The sequence below is a fragment of the Blennius ocellaris genome (assembly GCF_963422515.1).
Source record: "Blennius ocellaris genome assembly, chromosome: 6".
Lineage (NCBI taxonomy): Eukaryota > Metazoa > Chordata > Actinopteri > Blenniiformes > Blenniidae > Blennius > Blennius ocellaris.
Window position 1 is genome coordinate 22284319 of NC_137655.1, and position 20986 is coordinate 22305304.

The window sequence follows — 20986 nt, forward strand, 5'->3', positions numbered from 1 at the left end:
TCTTAACTCCATCATCCCTCCTCTCCCTCCCTCCCTCCCCTCCTCTCCCTCCCCTCCCTGGACGAGTCTTGCGTCGCTGGCATGCCGGGATATTTTCATACCATTATCATTGATCCACTTCATCTATGCATGCAGACTGTGCAGGTTCACCGTTTCTAACCTGGCGTGCTGTGTGCAGGTGAAGAACAGCCTGGCACACACACGCACACACACACACACACACACACACAGTGCACAATTTAATTTGCACCAGTCCATCCAGCAAAGGGCCCCTCCCAGCTGGATCTAAAACTGGCACACACAGATACCTCACAGTGATTAAAGGCTTTTGTTGCAGGCATACAGTAATGCAAACACGAAAAATAATTATAATGATTCTTGCATCAGCAAATTTGGCAAATATTTCTTTCCTCACAGCAGGATGTCATAAGGTCAAATATCGACCGGGCCCGTTCTTCCCATATGTGGGTTTTATTCTGGGTACTCCCGTTTCCTCCCACAGTCCAAAAACATGCATGTATGGTTAACTGGTGACGTTAAATGTTCTCTTGGAGTGAAAGTGAGTGCGTGTGGTTGTTTTTTTTTACTCCTAAAATGGTATCTGCCACCGTATGGCAATCGCAGAATGAAAATCACATTATAGTCACCGATTAACCTCGAACCAGGAAATCAGAATCAGAATTCTGATTCTGATTCTGATTCTGATTTCCTGGTTCGAGGTTTATCTGTGACTATAACAGATTAACCTCGAACCAGGAAATCAGAATCAGAATCAGAATGTCAAGTTTGATGGAAAACAAAACGATGTTGGATGATTTCCTGGTTCGAGGTTAATCTGTGACTATAACAGATTAACCTCGAACCAGGAAATCATCCAACATCGTTTTGTTTTCCATCAAACTTGACTTTATCCTGCTCAGAGTGGGGTGCCCGGAGCAATGCCAGCTTATTGGTGAAGGTATAGGCCATCATATTCACACCTGGAGACATTTTTAGAATATTAGCTTTGAACGCACACTTTCTTGGTTTTTATTCTTTCAATCGTGGTAGGGAATGCACACGTGCACAGGAAGAACATGCAAAATCCACGCAGAAAGACCCTGAAACCCAATGCAGACTCAAACTGGGAACTTTCTCACTATGAGTGCTAACCACTGCATGTAAACCCTGACGGTGTTCATTTAGTGTGATATTCCTTCCTCTTACTTTCGTTGGTTTAGTTCATTTGTTTCAGGTCGGGAATGTCCCTTTGCTTACATCGTTCTCTTTGATTGTTAAGTGCAATTTGTAAATTCTTCAAAAGAAACCTTCACCGTTTTAGATATATGAAATGAGAACAGCATTTTAACAATGTCAGTTATCATATGAGGTTACTTTGTTTTACTTTGAAAAAGTGAACATAATTAGTCTCGCCTCACACATCCTGTGCAGATGACTTTTAGTTTTAGTTTTGTTTCCAGTAATAAGTAACTTCACTGAATGATTCACATCCTTTAGAACCACTGACAGTTTGGGCAAACTCAGGCTGGCCAGTCAGATTGTTGATGTGATTGGTTTGCGTTGTGAGATATCTTCATTGGCTCTTGGAGTTCATAGGAATAGAAAACTTTGCTCTTCCCTGTTCTCGTTAGACGCCTTTTAAATTATGCATTTCTGACAAGTCTTCATATGTATTCACCACTCTTTTAAATTAATTTGCTCAATTAAAAAAAGAAAATAAACAATATATGATACCCTATGAACAACTTGTGAAAATAACAATGATAGCCTTTTTTAATATATGATATATAATATACTGTGTGTTGTTGTGATGAAGTACTAAATCGCACGCTTCTTGTCTGTATTTTGGCATTTTTAAGTGGCTTACAAGTTTCAGATAACGTAATTGATTCCCTTCTGAAATGTGTCTCTATTTTTCAAGCGAAACGAGGAAACAAGGCTTTACTTCACAGTGAAAACTGCTTTGTTTTGTTGGTATCGACAGTCATTTGTTAAAATGTTATTTTATATTCTTATAATCAGCATAATGTATTCAATATGCATTATTTTGCAAGATTTTCCTGCTTCTGTGGTGAAATGTGTCGCATTTGTTGATGGAGATGGCATAAAGGCTCTGGATGTGTCTTGAGAGAGAGCGAGAGAGAGAGAGAGAGAGAGCGAGAGAGAGAGAGAGAGAGAGAGAGAGAGAGAGATGCTCACAGCCTCTGGTGGTGTGTTATTGGCTGCGAGGTGAGGTAGAGGCCCAATGACAGGAGAGGGGTCGGTCTACCGCCTCTTCTCATAGCAACCCAGAACGCATTCAGAGATTACCATGCACAGCTTCAGAGTGCCGGGGCATGGACCGGTGATGATAACACTGAAAATACCGTCCCCATAGAATTCTCCTGTGCAACAATACATGTGCAGAGCAGCTCATTTGAAATGCATCGTAATGGTCCCGGTGGCCAAAGGATGAAGAATGGGCCGCCGCTGGATTGTGTAACCGGAAGATGCAGAGGCATCTCTGTCTCGCTCTCTCTCTCTCTCTCTCTCTCTCTCTCTCTCTCTCTCTCTCTCTCTCTCTCTCTCTCTCTCTCTCTCTCTCTCTCTCTTAACCCCTGGTTGTCACATCCCAGTCCTGCTCCAGCGAGTGAAGCCAGGAGAGGTTGGATATCTAGGCCAAGATGAAGTCATGGGGAAGGCAACAAACATGAGCCGAGCTGGCAGAGATACAATCCAGTTACCACACACACACACACACACACACTCACACATACACACTCATCCAGGAGCTGAATCTGGTTAATACATCTCAAGAAGTCGTTGCAACTCCGGCTTCCTGATGTGATGAAGTGCCACTGTCAACATCTATCCTGAGACAGCAAGGCGGGTTTCAGTTTCAGACCACTGAAGCGCCTAATTAGGGACAGAGTTGTTGCTGCTTGTGTGCTCAATTTCTTTGCAGCTGTTAGACATTTTTCTCTCAGCGTTGCTTATTAGAAGGCCCACATTCAAAAACATTTCCCGTTAACTGTTGGTGATATGAACTATTCACAAGTCTTTCGGCTTGGAGGCAGCGTGTCAAGCGTCGATAAATGACCCACGGTGTGTTTCGGGATACAACTAAGGAGGGAGAGAAGTTGTCATCAACACAAACCATCCATCCATCTTCCACCTGGCGGCTTTTTCCAATTTAGAGGTCGTTGGGGGCTGGTGGCCATGCCAGCTCATTAATGGTGAAAGACAAACACTTAGTTCAAAATGCACACATTTACACACAGTTTGAACCCATCGGTCATTAGGAGATTGCCCAAAAAACTGTTATAATAGTCATAATTAAGAAATGACAAGGTAAAAGTATCATATCTTTGGTCTGGTTATGAAGTCATATGGCAAGAAAAAAACAACCACAAAAAGTAGCAAACAAAATTGGACAATCTAATCAGTCATCAGTTTTAAATGCATGTTTTACAGGGGGGGGGGGGATTAGGCTAGCAGGAGAAGATGCAGACTCCAAACACAAGGGTCTCATGCCAGACTCAACTAGTGATAATCTCACTCTCAAGTGGAACTACTTGTTGTTTTTTTTAAGTAATTAGTACACTAATATTGGGTACAATAGAGAAGTTTTTCCCCATAACTGTGAAACGTCAATAAATTGTTTTCTGAAACAGATAACTCAACAAATTGTACATTCATTGCTATTTCAAGTGATATTTTGAATGTTTATTTGAAATCTAAAAAGAGTACACTTGTGCGTTTTGTAGTATTTTGCTTGATGTTGAAGGACTGTATTTGTCCTTCAAGCTGATTGTTGACAACTCTACTGTAACCCTGTGTTTTCTTTTTAGTTCCTTCATTCACCACAATGAAATAGGCTGGACAAGGATTTGTAAAACATTTGACTTTCGTGTCATTCATGGTTCTCAAGTGTGGGAGGTAAGCCTTCTAATAGTAGATCAAGTTTTACTCACTTGCTTATTCATTCTCCTCTGAGCAAGGCAGGAACTATTCGGACTTGACGTGGTTGGGGCACCGGTGTGTGATGTTTCTTTTCTTAGACTTGTGTAGGCAGTGGGGTTATTTCCATCACTGCAGCTCTATCGCCCTCCAGTGTTCATCGCGTGCTTCTACTTTAAATCACAAGTGGAGCAAAAGGGTGACTGGCTGTACAAGTGCAAAAAGTGAATTTGAGGCCACCATCCAAGGCGTTCAATAAAAAAAGAATTAACCACCTCATTTCAGCATGTCTGTGTTTGAAGATGTGTCTGTGGTTAAACATGTCCTCTTTTCACAGAATCGCGGCCACGTTTGTTCACTGGGAATTCCCTCCACATTTGCTAAAGTTTTCCCTAAATCCCACCGATGCTCGTCAGCACGTCCAGGTCATTACGAGGCAGTCAGCATTCCTCTCGTGCTGCCGTCGTGACTAGGTGGGGTTTGTCTATCCACTTCATGCCGTCACACCCCTGGGTGCTATGCACTTTTCATTCCTTTCATTGCCCAGAAGTTGGCACTCCCTACTAATGAAGCTCACAGCAACAGACAAACTTCGAAATTTATTGTTCCCTGTCTGTTCGTCACTGAAGTTGTCCGAGGTCAGGATTCACTTCGTGCACCTCGTTTGGTTTTCGCGACGACTTCAGACACGTTTATGTTCTTTACATGACGATAACTGCCATTATCTGAAGGTTTTATTCAGAGGTTTGGTACTGAAATTGACATCACATTTATCAAACCTCTAACACGTGGTAATGGTCCAGGAAGTAAAGTTGAGACAAGAATATCTTTCTGTGCTTTTATTAGCAGGAGTAAAGTACAAGGTCCACTTCTGAACTAAATCTGTGGAGTATTGATAAACAGTTTTGTTTCAGAGGCGCCCAGTTTTTTTTTTTCGTGTTAAAGGGATTATTATTTGAATTACTTAAACTGAGGCCATACAATCAGAATACAGCAGTCAATTTAAGTCAGTGGGTGCTCTATGTGTAAGTCTTTGTATAGTATTATACAACCCAAAATAATCAGAAAAGCAATAAAAAAAACAACCCTTTGACAACAATATCAAAATTTTAATTTCCTATTGTCAAAGAAAACAAACTTTAAAGAAATATTAGTTTAAGTACGTTATATGGTATCTTTAAGACTTCATTGCTTCATTGCAGAATTCATCCACAAGCTGAAACTATTTTATAGTCTTTAAAGAAAAACGACCTGACACCAATGTACACTGATTTCACAATTGTGAATTGTTTTTTATATAGCATGTGTGATTGATGATGAATCACAGAAGTACAGTGAGTCCAGCTGTCATTAGCTTCTCCAGACTGAAGAGGTTTTGACCCCATGGATTTAAATCAGCACACTAATAGTAGTGACTCTCACAACCTCAAATCAAATATATCTAAACTAATGTTGAAAGCAGCTGGCCAGTCGTATACAAATCCAAACAAACTATTTGTACATGATCTAATTCCATTTACAAAAGGTCAGCTGTAGTAGTAACACTCGGAGGACCTCACGCCCTCTTGACAGGTCTTGTTCTTCAAGCTGAACATAGTAACTCTCATGAATGGTGATGACGGACACAGAAGCATCGAGAGTGAGGGAGTGAGGGAGAAAATGTTCCCTGATTGTTGCGTGGAGCCACACCCATGGGGTGGCCTTGACTCTCGTTCCACCAGGTTAAAAGCAGGGCCAATGAGGAGGGTGTGATTTTACAGTGCAGGGCGGCAGACGGAGCGTTTACTCTTTCCAGCAAATCTCAGAGCCTTCAGTGGAGGTACGTACCCACTGCATATCTGGATTCTTCACTTCACTTTCCATGTGTACTGGATTGTTTTCAGGCTTAGATCAGGAAAAAATGTGCAGAGAAAAAAACCCAACTCTTGATATTAGTTAATAATAGTACGTTTCTTTTAGATTGGATGGTTTAATTTGGAGAAACTGTGAATCTTGAAAAATACATACAGCGTTACACTATGAGCATTACGTAGGGATTTACCCACAGCTATATTGCCGTCACTTTGAAGAATCAATGCATGACTTAATGTATTAAATTACAAGTGACAAGGACGTGTCACTCACACACACAGTCTCAAGGCTTCCCTGTGTGGACCCTTAACCACCATAAAACAGAAAGAAAGAAAAAAGAACAGGTCTTGTTGCAGGGCAAATGATACTGACTAGTCTTTTTCTCAGTGTCCTCCTTTATGGAGAAGAGTTTTCAGTCTAATTGTCACACATACTAAAGGGAGACAGACATTTATATATATATATATATATATATATATATATATATATAATGATTAAAAGTTCCTGCATACATATTTCATACAAGATTTGTACTATTGTATTTTTCTTTCATGTGATAATACTGGAATGATATTAACACTGGTTTGACTGTTTGATACACAATCATTACTGTCAGATTTAATCCATACATACCTTCTCACACTGGTCCATATATTCCTCATGTTAAACCAAAAATCTGACATAATTTACCAAATAACATAATATTACCATTATGGTCCCAAAAGAACAATGACCACTGATTGATTTTGTGTTTATTACTCGGCTGTCATCCCAGTTGTCTTATTCATTTGGCTGGTGACACGCTGGTTAAATTAATATGTTTTGGGGAGTAAAAGCCCCCATCAGACTTCTAAATGAAGGTGGCGTGTACGAAGACAGTTGTGGAATTCTCCTCCGAGTGTTTGAGTGTTTGTAGTCGCGGAGTGACAATTGTTATCATCAATAGCTGATGGCATGTTACAGGTACACCCGTGTGTTTCGCTGACAAAGATGTGTTTGGAGAAGGTGTGTTATGGGAGGGTGGGTGTGTCGGCATATGGGCAGAGATCAAGACAAACCAGTTTGGCACTTAATCATTCAGTGTGAGTTTGAAGCAGAACCGGCTGAAAGCCGCACGCACGCACGCACGCACGCACACACACACACACACACACACACACACACACACACACACACACACACACACACAAGACAGTCAGATCTCAGTGCTCAGTTTTTTTCAGCTCATTTTACACTGACTCTGATTTGAGGTTTAAGACAAACAAAGACTGAATTGTATGTATAAGACAGGTCTCAGCCTTCAATGCCAGCCCGTGGACAATTGACTGTTGTTTCATTGTTTGACTTTGGACTCTCGTGTTTATGCTCCCTGACAGGTGACGTTAGAAAAGGAGCATGTCTTCCTGTAAGTAACAAATGTACTCAACATTGAGACGTCAAGAATTGAATTCAGTACTCATGTTTGGGAGATTAAAGTAATTTATATGTTGAAAGGTTTACACTTTGCCCCCCCCCTTCATTTCTGCACCCTCGTGTTGTTGCAGTCAGCCAGTAAACTTTATGGTAAAACTAAATGTTTTACAGGTTATAAGACAAGTTTGAGATACAGTGTGCTTCAAATTGAATACTCTTATGGATGCAACATTTGTATCCATCATATTGTGCAACAGACTTTATTCAGACAAGGTTCATATGGTAAGAGAAATCAGTAAAACTTATTAATATATAATGAAGTTATAGGAAGAATTTAACTGATGGAATTAATCACTAATACCATTTGCTCTTTGTATTTCCAACAAAGGATGCAGATAATATAAACTTATATCGAGACTCATTTACTTTATTAATAACTGTTAAGGAATCTTATCATAAGCAATATTATGCACATGACTTCATTAGATGTTGCATTCACTAAAGAGTTAAATACATGACAACACAAAAAACTTGAAAAATGTCTACACTCACATTCAATGTATTCTTTTTTTTGGACCAAATTCCTTCCAGGGATTTGAAAAATATAAATCAACAAAAATGGCATCGCTACACATACATTTGTAGATTTTTACTTGAGGTGCTTTTAAAAGAAACAATGATTAATAGAAATTTGTATACAAGTAATTACATGTAACTCCTGGAAAACAGAGATAACATTAAATAGACAGCCATGTTCACAATAAACAAGAATCCATCATAACAAATCATATCATAATCAATCAGAATGGATTACATTCATTGAAAAAAACCGTCAGTAATATAGTATATATGAAACAACATGAACCTTCACATACTGCGTAATGAAAAGCTACGATTTGCCTCGTTCATCTTCTCCTTGTTTTACAGTTGCAGCCAAACCTTCAAGTCTTCTGAAAGACAACAGCTGGATCAAAAAGCTGGATGACGAAGATGAAGACGTCGAGTGAGTATCATCCATCTGAAGGCGACAATGCAGTCTTGTCACATATCATCTAGGAATGGAAAAACTTCTGGGTGTGACCTTATCATCAGAGATTTGTGTTAACTCCCTAGTTTTGGCGTCTGTTCTGGAAGTCACTGAGTCGCTCCTGTTCGTATGAGTCAGTGATTGTGGTATTTCTCTCCTCACAGCCGAGACCCAAACTTCGGCAGGTCGATTCTCGGCCACAGATCTGATGACAGGTAAGCAGTGAAATTCTCCTCAAAGTAAATTCCAACTCATAAAAATTAAAAAAAAATTAAAAAACAAACAAACATGTGGTTTCTATTAAGATTGCAATGTGAAAACCAGGTAAGTCATCAATTGCCATATTTTTCTCTTAGTGACGATAATGAAGAAACAATCAGCAAAAGCGTGTCATCATCTGTTCAGGCCCTCTCCCAGAGGTACTGAGAGGAAACTCGCATGCACCTTTAGATTGATTCAAGGACTTCTCAAAACTGTGCGTTTAGATCATGGCAAAGATCCTTAACTTGTGATTTCTATTGTTTGTACAGGTACGGTGGAAGTCCATCCGGCAGCAGGTAAGTACTGCACCCGTGTGATTTACAACCGCAGCTAAAACATCAGTTGCTTCAGTTTATACTCAGCCCACTGCGTCCCACACCAACACACCTGATGCTCTTCACTTCCTTTAGCACCACCACTACAGTCAGCAGGGGTGGCAAAACCACTACCACTACTGAGACCACTATCACCAGGTCATTCTTTTTTTTTTTATTATTGTATGATTCCATTTACATATCATTCATGGCTCCCATTTTCAATCCTTTTTTTTTTCTTTTTTTTTCAGATCAGCTGTAAATACATCTAGCAGCACCAAGACGTTCACTGAGCGGGTGCTGTCTTCAAGCAAAGGGTGAAATATAATATATTCTTGACACATCAAAAGTTTGTTCTGATCGGTAAATTGAGCAACAGTACATGGCTGTGCCATTGTGACGGTGTTACATAACAGACACTATTTTCAGCCTGTTTATGTCTATGCAGTGGCAAAGGTCACCAAGTATTCTAAGCCTACATACTGTATGAGGCATTAAACACCACTTTTAGCATATAAAAGACAAAAGGCAATTTAAGAAAACAGAAAAGAATTAAATACTGAAAATGTATTCAGGAAGGTGAACAATTTTCAACCCTTATTTAAATAAGCTGACAGTTGTAAACTAACCCTTAAAGTATGATGCACAATAACGTGTCAAACCACCTCGTCATATAACCTTCAAAAATGTAGACTTAAAATCTTAATATAAAGTGGTATTATGTGTCACATATGAGATTCTACATTTTAGATTTCAAAGGGTTAAAAGGGCATGAGGTAAAATGTATTTTATGTATTGTATCTTTGGACAGTATGTGAGTCACAAGAAAGATTTAGCTCTCTACGCCATGGACTGATAGAAAAGGAAAGAATACATGTTTTTACTTTTTTGGGGCTAAAACTTATGTGTAGTTGAACATAGCAGCTAATTTGGATTCACTGTCAATGTGTAAATGTCATTTCTTGCCTGAATGTGGAGATATACAAAGACTAAATGAAGCATAAAAAAAATAGTTATAATTCAGATTCCTAATGTTTTGGCACATCCCACTTTTAAATACTGTATTACTGGAGCATTTTTCACATTATCGACTGATCTGTAAATGACTGAAAGTCTTCATATCCTCTCACACAGTTCGCAGTACTCAACATACTCGCCACCCAAAACAAGTGACGTGACCAAGAGGTCCATTAGCAGCACTTCAGAGTAAGCTGGCGTCTCATTCTTACATTTCATACAGTCGTAGTGTCTGTATATCACGACTGAACCCGCCTTCATTACGTCCCTCGACAGTGCGGAGGACCACCTCTATGATTCCCTCGTCCCTTCGTCTAACCAGGGCGATTACTCCCCCACGGACAGGTGAGACCTTCACCTGAGATCAAGACGTTGATAACAGGGATCATGTCGTCATCATGTGATCAGAACTTGTATTGCTTGTATTTTCTCCATTCCACAGCAACAGAACCACTGTTGCCACCGAGACCGTGACCGTGAGACCCAACGAAGACTTGAAGTGAGTGTTTGTGTGTGTTTTCACTCTCTATTCTAATCATTTCAAGTAACATCAGGCTTACATGCCAACACTTTAATTTGATTGCAAAGTACAAAAAAAAAGAAAATGTATGACAACCCCAAAAAATGTACAAGTTACTTCCTGCAGTTATTTGACCCTTCTGAATAAAGGTCGACACAAACTCACATCATTGTGAGACAGTGATCATCAGTATTTTCACACAAAAAAAATAAAACCAGTAGCATCAGCAAAAAGCTCTCCTGTGTCCCCTCACACCAGTGATATGAGCTCTTACATAACGCATCTTAATCTCCTCTCAGAAACAGGCAGAGCGGTTTACGGTCCAGATGGTCTGTAGGTGTGTGACGAGGTGTGCCAGCGTGGTCTTGCAGAGCTTGTTCAACTGTGTTTCGAACTTGTACAAATGACAAGCCAGGAATTTGCATATTAGTCATATTTTAAGAGGGCGACTGATACTGGCTCGCGTTTTTCCTCTGGGGGTGGCAGTGCAACTATTAAAAAAAAAAAAAAACAGAAAGAGCTGTATTCATAGACGATCACAGGCAGTCTTGTTTGAGTATGTGTTGCTCCGGCCCTTCATCCTGGATAATTAGCAGAGTTCATGAAGCAAAATGTCGCTCACTGCAGATCTGCTCACAAAAATAACAATACAATGTGACATCTTCACACCTTTTCTCTTTATTCACCATTACAGATATGTATGAACACTTTCCTGTTGTGAATAATGAGAATATTATCAACCGGCTAAATCCAGAGAATCGTGAATAAAAATCCCGTCAGATATGACCGATGTTACTGATTCCTGTGCAGGGCGGAGAACGACCTCTATGACCGACTAATTCCCAAGTCCATCAAAGACGAAGCTGCTTCTGGGTATGTAAAAAAAAACACATTATTATCATTATCAAACTGTTTCACGCTAAAAATCTCCATAATGTTGCTTGACGATATATTTTATATATTATGGTGCATTAAACAAAAATATGCTTATGACTGCACTTAAAAAAAAAACTAGATTTCAGTGTATTAGAAGCCAGGCTAAATCCCCTCACTACCGGAATTTATTTCTAGGATTTCTAACTTAAATGTCACACATAAATCACAGATAAAACACAGATGTGAATTAATTAAAATATGCTGCCGGAGCTGAAGTGTCTCCAATAGATTCCAATAGATACAGTATGTCTAGAAAATCTCTTAACTAGAGTTAGTGAGATCCTTAGCTGTATTTGGAATCCCGGAGGTTTTTGGTGAAGGTTTGACAGCTGTGTCTTTCCACACCATGCGCTACTTTATTTATCATGAATATTATGTAAACAAATAACATAACTCCTTTTACAGCAGGACATCTTCCACCATGGAGACTGTGACAGTCAGAAGCAGCACTATCGGGTGAGCGACTACGCACAATGCACCAGATCAAATATCATCAGCCATCATTACGTAGTCCACTTTAGTAGTTATGTCTGCACAGTTTGCAAATTCCATTCACTATTATCCCAGCAAGTTATTCATGACTAAATACTGCATATGTTCGGAATATCACAATCTGCATCGTCTTCATAGGGGTGATGATGACCTATACAACAGCATCCGGACTAAATCGTCCTCCCTGAGCAGGTGAGAACAATCTACTATTCAATGAGTCAGACGTCACACAACGTGCCACTCTATGTGTGGGATGTCATTTCCAGTGTGTTCTGACTTTTTCTTTTGGGTCTTTATCAGAGGAGAGAGCCCGGCGGTGACCTCATCCACCTCCATCCGCAGGTAAACCTCTAAATCTGGAGTCAGCCTCAAACAGATTTGACAGATTTACCACCATACTATGCTAATGCTGCGTCCAATGGCAATAAGACAGCCGGCTTTCATGTCCACTAATGCTAATCGGCCCGTGGGCTCCATGTTTGCCACCCTCCCGCTGCTGGAACTGGCCGCTGCACAGCTTTTAATTCACTCGGTCTCATTTTCTACACAGCTACAGCTCATACACTGACGACTCTCCAATCAGCAGCAGCACCTCCTACACCATCAGCACGAAGCCTGGGTAACCATTTGACGGTTCACACTCATTATATGGCTTCATCAGATGTGGCTGTAAGTCTTTCTCTGATGTCTGTTCTGTGTTTGTATACTCAGTGATGACTACAGCAGCGACAAAACCTACTCTTACACCAGACCCAGCTCCAGGTGAGAACTCAACCCAAGCAAATTCCTTGAATTGTGTAATTAATAGAAAATAATGAAGAAGTGAGCTTTTTGGTTTGTATTTTTTGTTTTTTTTTATAGTTACGATTACGATTACTCCAGCTCCACTGGTCCCAGTTCCTACACTTCAACAACATACCGGAGCAGCAGGTATTACATTATCTGACTTGATGATTACAAAACCAAAATGAGACGTGACTAAACTGATAGTGTTCCTCCCGTCACAGCAGGTCAGATGATAATCTGTCGGATCCAGTCTACTCAAAATCCTCCATGAAGAATGTCTACTCATCCTCTGACAGGTCAGACTGCTCAATAATCCAGTCACCAAAACAGAAAACAATGCCCCCAATGATTGAAAAAATCTCCACAGTTTCACTTGAAATACTTGAATTATTGAGTCGTTTCCATGTGAATGATGAACCAGCAATGTAGCTCACGATGATTTTAACTTACTCTCCTACTTGGTTAACCATAAACAGCCACTTTAACATGGTAACGCTCATCTTGTTCGACCCAGGACGGTGCTGGAGAAGGACCTGTGCACCACCTGCCGTAAGCCTTTCACCGGTGATGCCAAGATGGTGCTGGAGGACATTAATATCAACTGCCATGCCTCCTGCTTCAAGGTGAGCGTTATGAGACGTGTGGGTGGTGATTGAAGTGAACAGGGTTTTACATGGTCTGTGCTTGAAGTATTTCTAATATTCAGTTTGTTCAGTATTTGGAAAAGCACAATAATGTTTATGTCATGTGCTCCCAAGCAGGGTCCTTTAGACCAGTGTTTTTCAACCACTGTGCCGCGGCACACTGGTGTTCCGCGAGATCTAGTCAGGTGTGCCGTGGGAAATGATCCAATTTCACATTTTTTTCTAAAAAAACATTTACTCTCACAGCCGCTGTCAGCTGTGAGAGCAGTGTGCAGAGTAATTGTGTATGAATACTGTGGCAAGCATCGCGGAAGAATTGCTCTGAGTCGAAATTCTATTCTGCCAGCTGAACACCAGAGGCTTTTATTTTGACATGAACACTTGTTACCGGAACTTCATAACAGGAAGACACTCGACACAACACATTTCTCACTCATGGTTGCACACCAATATTTAACAAACCAAACTAAACTAGATGTAATAATTAACTACAACTCGTAATATAAACAACCCACCAATGCCTAGTACTTTGCACAGTACTTTGATACAAGATGGGAGCAGCAGGTGGTGGTGATTAACCAGACTGACCTCTGTTAAGTGTCATTTCACAGGCAACGTTCTGTGCTGCCATCTAGTGGTGAAGAGTATTGTAATATAAACAACCCACCAATGCCTATTCCAAACCGAAGACAAACACCTTTTCCACACCTGAATAATGAACTTTTAGCTCAGTTGGTTAGAGTGTTGTGCTAATAAACCGAAGGTCGTGGGTTCGAGCCCCGTTACGGGTCACACAGTTTTTTGCCCCAAATAGAGAAATTCACTTCTTTTTTTAACGCTTTAACCTGCTTTCATACCACGTTCTTACGTAATGACGAAGGTGTAAAACCCAATTTTTACTCAAACTAGTCAAGAAGAAGTCGGGTTTTTGATGAAACCTTCCATTGCTAGCGCAACATAGCACGTCTGTTCGATTCTCGCACGTGGCTCTGAATGTTTCGATCTCTGTAGTTAAACTGAGTCAACGCGGCTTCAATAAGCGATACGTGCAGCTAAAACGCGCTGCCTTCTTTAAACTTAACCAAAACTAGATAAAGACTAGATCAGTGTTTTTCAACCACTGTGCCGCGAGATATAGTCAGGTGTGCCGTTTCATCAAAAACCCTGGTTTATCACCACCACCTGCTGCTCCCATCTTGTATCAAAGTACTGTGTCAGTGACAGAAGTTTTTGAAAAGGAAGAATCTAACCAGGATCTCAGCTCTGTGTTCATCCATCAGGTCCAGGTTTCACACTGAGTGAGTACAACTAAAAAAAAGAAATTGGGAAATATTTTTTTCTGTATTTATTTGATTCCTGTTGATAAAACATTGATGAGAATGACTTTATATTGTTAATATAGGCTACAGAGTTTAAAACTTTAACATTTTCGATTGGTGGTGTACCTCGAGATTTTTCCAAAGAAAAAAGTGTGTCTTGGCTCAAAAACGGTTGAAAAACACTGCTTTAGACACTTGTGCAGCTGTAAACCTGGAATAATAGTCAAATAATAACTACAAAATAAACTAGAATCAAACTCAGAAGTTAGTGAGCTTTCTTTTTTTTTCTTACCTTTTAATTTTTCAGAGCAAATTCTACGTAAATGTACACAAATTAAAAATGTAAAATGAGCTTAAGTTCAAAATGCGTGTAACAGTTACAACAGATGCAGAATCTATATAAAGACTTCCATCTTCCAGCAAGCAAAGATGTGTGTTTATTGCCTTTTGATCCCAGCAGCAGTTAAAAATATGATCCTACTGTGTGAAAAACCTTTGTGAACCAGTGTCGGGGACGCTTGAGGGCTTAATTGGAGACTTAAGACTTAAATCTATTGTGGCAAACTGAAGAATTTACATGTGGCTTGTTTTGGCAGTGTGGCGTGTGCAGCGGCACTCTGGGTAACCTGAAGGCCGGGGACAGCATGTGGGTTTACCGAGGCACGGTGCACTGTGAGAACTGCTTTGAGGTCACCAAAGGTAAAATATGGATTTGGACTGTTTTTCATAATCATGACTGTGAATGTCCAAAGAGAATTTTTTAAAAACTTTTTCTTAAATACCTTTTAATTCTTCTCCACTTACAGCAAAATGGCATCGCTGAGCTTCCATGAAGAAGAAACAGACTGTTGCTGCTCAGTGTGCTTCGGGTGACATGGGTGCTCATGTTATTACAATTTAACAAGCAGGCACATTTTTATCTGGGGATTTTGAAAAGTGATACTATGAATATATCGTCTTTTTTTTTTTTTATAACAAGCGTGCACTGTGTACTGCACAGAATACTTCGTATGATGTACTGTAGCTGTGTTGCCATCATAATATTTCTTTGTATACCCCAAATCCAAAATATTACTAAATTTACTAAAGTTGGCAGTTGTTCAGGGGACTCTTGTGTGTAATGCGATAGATAAATGTTTCAACGAGGGCCGGGGGCTTTTTCTGTGTGCAATACTAATAGTAATAAAGTATGTTATTCTCCAACTAAATGACATTGTCCCAGTTCTATTTATTCATTTATTATCAAATAAAGGACAGTCATCAAACAATCATCGTATTCTACCTAATTAACCAAACAGTATAAATAATCATACACAAGCAAACATGTCTGTTAAACTGTTCATAGATTTATTACCAATCGATTTTGAAGAAGATACATTTATCCTTCCTGCTTCATCTATACGTCTGCTTATCAACTGGCCACTAATATGACGGCTATTTGAACTATTTGCTTTGCTGCTTTTAACCATATTCATTTAAAATATTTAAGCTTCCTGCTGAATATGGCTTTAACCTTCAGTCACATATAAGGATGGTGACCAGGCATAATAGAAGAAGAGTAGAAGTCTCACAATGTGCTTATTTTGGTATTTCAGGATGAATCCGTGCAAATTTTCTATTCAATCAAATAAACACTTTGACGTTCTTCTTTAACGTTTTTCAAAAACAGCATAAAATGTACAACAGACCTTTGCTAGCATGGGCTTACCAAGAAGGGGTTTTCAACAGGAGAAGCCAGGATAATAAAAGTGCTTCTTCAATGGTTCTCCAGCCTCTAGAACAGGATGTTAAATCACTTTATTGTTGACAAAATAAATTCTTACTTTCTGTGCAAAACAAGCACATTTTCATTCATTTGCCTCTTATTGTCAACTTTCACAGAAACAATTCTGTCCATGAATTAACGTATTAAGCTACATATAATATTTTAATATGTTACTTCTGGTTTTACCTCAAATTAAGTTCTGGTTTTTCAAAGTGAAACTCATAGTTCTCATGTACATAGGTGGAAAGGAATGAAGAACAGAAATTAATTTTAAAATGTGCAATTGAACCCCAGTTATGCGGGTTACTTAATGTATTTTGTCCCTGGTTGCTGACATGTTTACGGCTCCACGGTATTGGATTTATACGTTTGTAGGATATTGTGGTCCAACACACGAACACTCACACACACAAACACCATGCCCTCGGGGGTGCAGGGCTATTTGCATATTAAATTACAACTAACTTGAATATTGGGAGAGGAGACAAAAGTTAAAGGCCTGTTAAAGTTAAGGATCATACTGAAGGAACATTTTCTTTTGAGGCTCAGTCTTGGGCTTTGGCATCAACATCAACTCTCAACAATGTTGATGATGAATCCTGGTCTGCGCAAAGTTCAGCGTTATGTCTGCTCATACCAATTCAGTCAGGATCACCTGGAGCTTTTCTTCAATTCTGGCAGGGCAGTTTCACATTTATGATTTCAGTCTGTGGTTCAGATCTGTGGGGACAACGGTTATATAGTTTCCTGACTTACCCTCAGAAAATGTACCACTCATGACTGACTGTCCTCAACAAACATCTCTGTAATGTAAGAGTCCGATCAGCTGCAGCCACATCCTCTGCTTTAGTGACAGAGGACGCGCTCCCGTCCCCATTTGAATGAATGAATGAATGAATGAATGGTTTATTTCGGTTACAGTTTCAGTGTAAGTGCAGTTGATGAATTTTTGTGCAGTTCATGGTACAAGTTCACACACCTGTGATTTTTCACTGTTTCCATAATATACTTGTAACCGAAATGGGTAGAGGCTGAAGCCAAGGCTTATTTTAGCCTATCCCTTAAAAACCTGTGCGGCTACCCCAGACACCAGTGATGCAAAAAATATAATCAAATTTTTAAAAAAGCAACTGGAGAAAGAAAAAAAAGAAAAAAATAATAATAATAGACATAGCAGTCATAATAATAATATTAATTAATACAATTAATATGGAACCTAACAGAAGTAATACATGAGAAAAACCCAACCAAACAAAAAGAAGTAGCAGAAATTATTGTTCATTGTAACCATCAATCATATTTCTTTTTACTGTTTTTTTGAAGCATTTGCTAACATTCCTGCAGTGATATGCGACCACAGTTACCTGCCCACTGGCTTTGGTGGTCTTGTGGATACCTTGTGAATGCCCTGGTCTACATTTCAGGGTTCGTTGTCTGAAAAAAAAACGTGGTGTGATGTCCAAGCCTCGTCACAGCCGCTGCAGCCCTCGTCCGTCCACCGGAGCTCTCAGCTGCTTGAACTGAAAAACCCTGGTGGGCTGTCGATCCCCTCAGAGGGAACAGTGAAGGTGATCAGAGCAGCCGAGCCGAGCGATTCGCCAAAACTCCACAGACAACCTTGTCAGTGTGTCCTATGTTAACCATTTTGTCCGGGCTGAGAGTGGTCCCCAAGGAGCACATTACAGACACACGATTTGGAAATTCACAACCATCATTTCATGCTTGTAACATTTCTTGTCACTGTATTCCACAAAGTGAGGCTGAATGGCAAAACTGGCTACTGTGGAGCTACAGAGGGCCAGGACACGCAAGAAGCTGTCTAAATCACTTCTTTTTCAGTGGTTTTAGCTTCCCAGCCCCAGTTGTAAGAGAAGGGGAGAGTAAGATTCACAGCACACGAAGCAAAAATAGGAGTCATAATTTTATTGTGCATACAAAAATAATGGAGGTGGAGGTGGAGGTGGAGGTCACGGTGGACACAGCGAGCAGGTGCAGCGGGTTGCTGAGTACGACGTGGTCCTGTGGGCGCGTCTGGGGCGGAGGTGGCTGCGAGAGGCTGACGGAGGAGCGGGGTGCAGCAGCGGAGGAGGAGGCTCGGAGAGGTGGGCGGAGGAAGAGGAGGCGGGGACCTGGTTCGAGGGTGGAGAGACGCCCCCAGCAGCTTCTGAGGTCGAGTCCTCCATTTTGACCTTGAAGGGGAAGGAAGAATCAGACGTTACGAGAGTCGTCGTGACGTCCGAAAACATCACCAGGTCGGCAGCGACACATCCGCAGCTGAAAGTAGTCCCTCGGGTCTGGAATCCACTATTAATCAATTACTTGTTGCAAATGTAACCACCACAGATTTGTGATTCATGTCCCCAAAAAATATGAAGATTTAAACTCTCACCTCTACGTCCTTGCCGTCTCTGTGGGCGTGGCTGATGGACACCTGCTCAGCGGCCCACTCCCTCAGCACCTCGTCCAAGTTGAAGCGGCGTGTGAAGAAGTTTCGGGCCTGAGCAGATAACAAAGGGGGGGCGGGGGGGGGTTAAAGAGACAAGTGAGGCGGCGCACAGAAACAACCTGCTGGATGGAGGGTGACAGCAAGGTCACAATAACAGATCAGAGGACAATAGGTGGGGGGGGGGGGCTCACCTGAACCGGTGTTTTGCTCCCGATCTCTTTCGCAACGGCAATGAAGTTTTTCCCATGGCGACGAATCCCTGGAAAAGAAACAGCAGGTTTAATGAAGCTACAGGAGGACGTGCTGGTCGCTGCAGGTTTCTGTTCAGAGTCATTTGTGGGTTTGAGCCTAATTTTTTTTTCTTGTTTACAGTTATTGCCAACTTTTCTCCTGTTGTTCTGCCAACAAGACGTGCTGCATGACTTGGGTAACACGCGTTGTACAGGCAGAGAACGGGAATATGAACGTGTGGCAGGGCAAAGAGGCGTCAGTGTGAAGAAGCTTTCACTCACCCTGCACACCCAGGCGCTGCTCCTCCTTGGTCCAGCGAGAGTTCTTCTTCTTTGGGGCCGGCTGGGAGGAGAGACAGAGAGATGAGAGAGGGGGGGGGACAGGACGCACCAGGACAGCAATGAGTGGATGAGGATTCATCTCGATCCCAACAGAGGGAGTTGAGTGATGAAGGAAAAAAAAGAAATGAAAGGTTGCACTACCTCAGAAGGTCGATGCGCCCGCTTTGTGCCCGTTTTGCGCTGTTTGCTCACGACGGGGATCTTGGGCCGGGTCTTCTTCCAGGCGTAGTAAAATCTGACCAGGCTAGCTACCGGCTTGTCTGGGAGCTAACAACACAACACAACACAACACAACAACGTGACACACTGCCGCTTCACTCGTCACTGGAACATTTCCACGTGTGTTCCCGACGCCGGCGTACCATCTTGTGGATGAGGTGGAAACTCTTTCCGTGACAGTTGAAGGCGTCTTCAAACCGCGCTCTGTCCTCCGACGTCCACTCCGCCTCCTGGACCGGGGCCATGCTGCCGAGGGCAGCCAATGAGCGCTCTACATCATGCTCGTGCCGTTGCATCAAGCCAAGAGCCTTGAAGAGGACGAGAGACAGAGAAATGTTAAAAAAATTTTAATTTGCAGGTTGCCATGAGAACAGCCGCTAAAGATATCGCCACTACATTCAGCTTTCAACTGGGACGGCTGAAAATTGTGTGTAACGGCAATAAGATTATTAAAACACAGATGCTTTTTGCTTCCTTTGCAAAAAAACTACTACTGAGACCTTTTCCATTTCAATGTGTGTCGGGTGTTTTTGAAGTGTAACACACGTACAGTATTGTGAACAAGAGTAGCTAGAAATATATTCCATACATAGATATGTACCAACGAAAAATGGAAGTGAATAAATAATATTAAATCGCAGATCAAAAGTTCAAACGACAACAAAAGTCTGTGAAAACGCCCCGATAACACTCTCTGGGTTAAATAATGATTTGCGGCTCAATCGTACCTGCTCCATGTTGCATCCATGCTTCTCTCTCGCTATAAGGAGGTACTCGTCCACTGCAAGAAAGAAATTCACAAACCGTCAGGACGAGGGGGGGGAAAAGTAGGCAAAATAGTGTGATCAGAAAAGAAGATGATTAATAAGCTAGTGATATAAACACAAGTCCAATCCTCTATAATGTACTGATGGATGCGAGGTGAGGTGGTGCGTGTGGGGCTTACACGCGTCATCAGAGAGTTGAGGGTGGGGACGCCACGCCAGCGTGCTCCTCTCGTCATCGTCACTGTAGACGGCTGCTCTGTCTGGGAGCGAAAACAACAGTCAACACAAAACCCAGATATATTTATGTTTTTAAGCTGTGCATCATGACACTAAGATAATAGTAACAATAATAATTTCCTCTCTTTCATACGTTCACTTCTTATTGCCAGTAGTGATCAAAATCTATATTGTTATTCTTCTGACTTTTTTTCTCCAATGATCTGTAACTGATTCCACCCGTTCAAAGAGGCTCGCAGCTTACCTGGATTGAACTCTGGGATCTGAGCCTGGAATTCTTCTCCCACCCTGATCTTGCCTGTGGAGCGAGAAACACAACGTGAACATGGGGGGTTTTGTACCCTGCAGCATTACAGAACCACGGATGAACTGGACTATTAGTTGCGCTGTCTTCAATGTCTTTCTGTCTTCAGTGGTGTTTTCTCTCCTGGCTCATCAGTGCCCGGCCATTCTTACATTCG

At 41.2% G+C, this 20986-nt stretch overlaps 1 protein-coding gene across 3 annotated transcripts; it reads left to right on the forward strand.

Annotated features, from left to right (window-relative positions):
• Positions 1-5690: 5690 nt before the first annotated feature.
• scel (sciellin) lies at positions 5691-15721 on the forward strand. 3 transcript variants are annotated; one of them, XM_080497698.1, is made up of 22 exons: positions 5691-5758; positions 7167-7195; positions 8131-8206; positions 8395-8445; positions 8587-8649; positions 8761-8787; positions 8902-8964; positions 9057-9122; positions 9940-10011; positions 10099-10167; positions 10265-10321; positions 11153-11215; positions 11684-11734; positions 11909-11962; positions 12071-12112; positions 12321-12389; positions 12482-12532; positions 12632-12700; positions 12778-12852; positions 13071-13179; positions 15116-15218; positions 15326-15721. In XM_080497698.1, the coding sequence occupies exons 2-22, from the start codon at positions 7186-7188 to the stop codon at positions 15340-15342; spliced, it is 1257 nt and encodes a 418-aa protein (XP_080353824.1). In that variant the 5' UTR covers positions 5691-5758; positions 7167-7185; the 3' UTR covers positions 15343-15721. The 3 variants fall into 3 exon arrangements, with proteins under 3 accessions (XP_080353824.1, XP_080353822.1, XP_080353823.1); XM_080497696.1 differs by having other exon boundaries at positions 11684-11733; positions 11899-11962; XM_080497697.1 differs by having other exon boundaries at positions 8905-8964; positions 11684-11733; positions 11899-11962.
• The last annotated feature ends 5265 nt before the right edge of the window (positions 15722-20986 follow it).

Coding starts and splice junctions, on each gene's coding strand:
- scel (XM_080497696.1), top strand. Junction 10,322..11,152: donor AGACCCAACGAAGACTTGAA/GTGAGTGTTTGT, acceptor ATTCCTGTGCAG/GGCGGAGAACGACCTCTATG. Junction 12,533..12,631: donor TACACCAGACCCAGCTCCAG/GTGAGAACTCAA, acceptor TTTTTTTTATAG/TTACGATTACGATTACTCCA.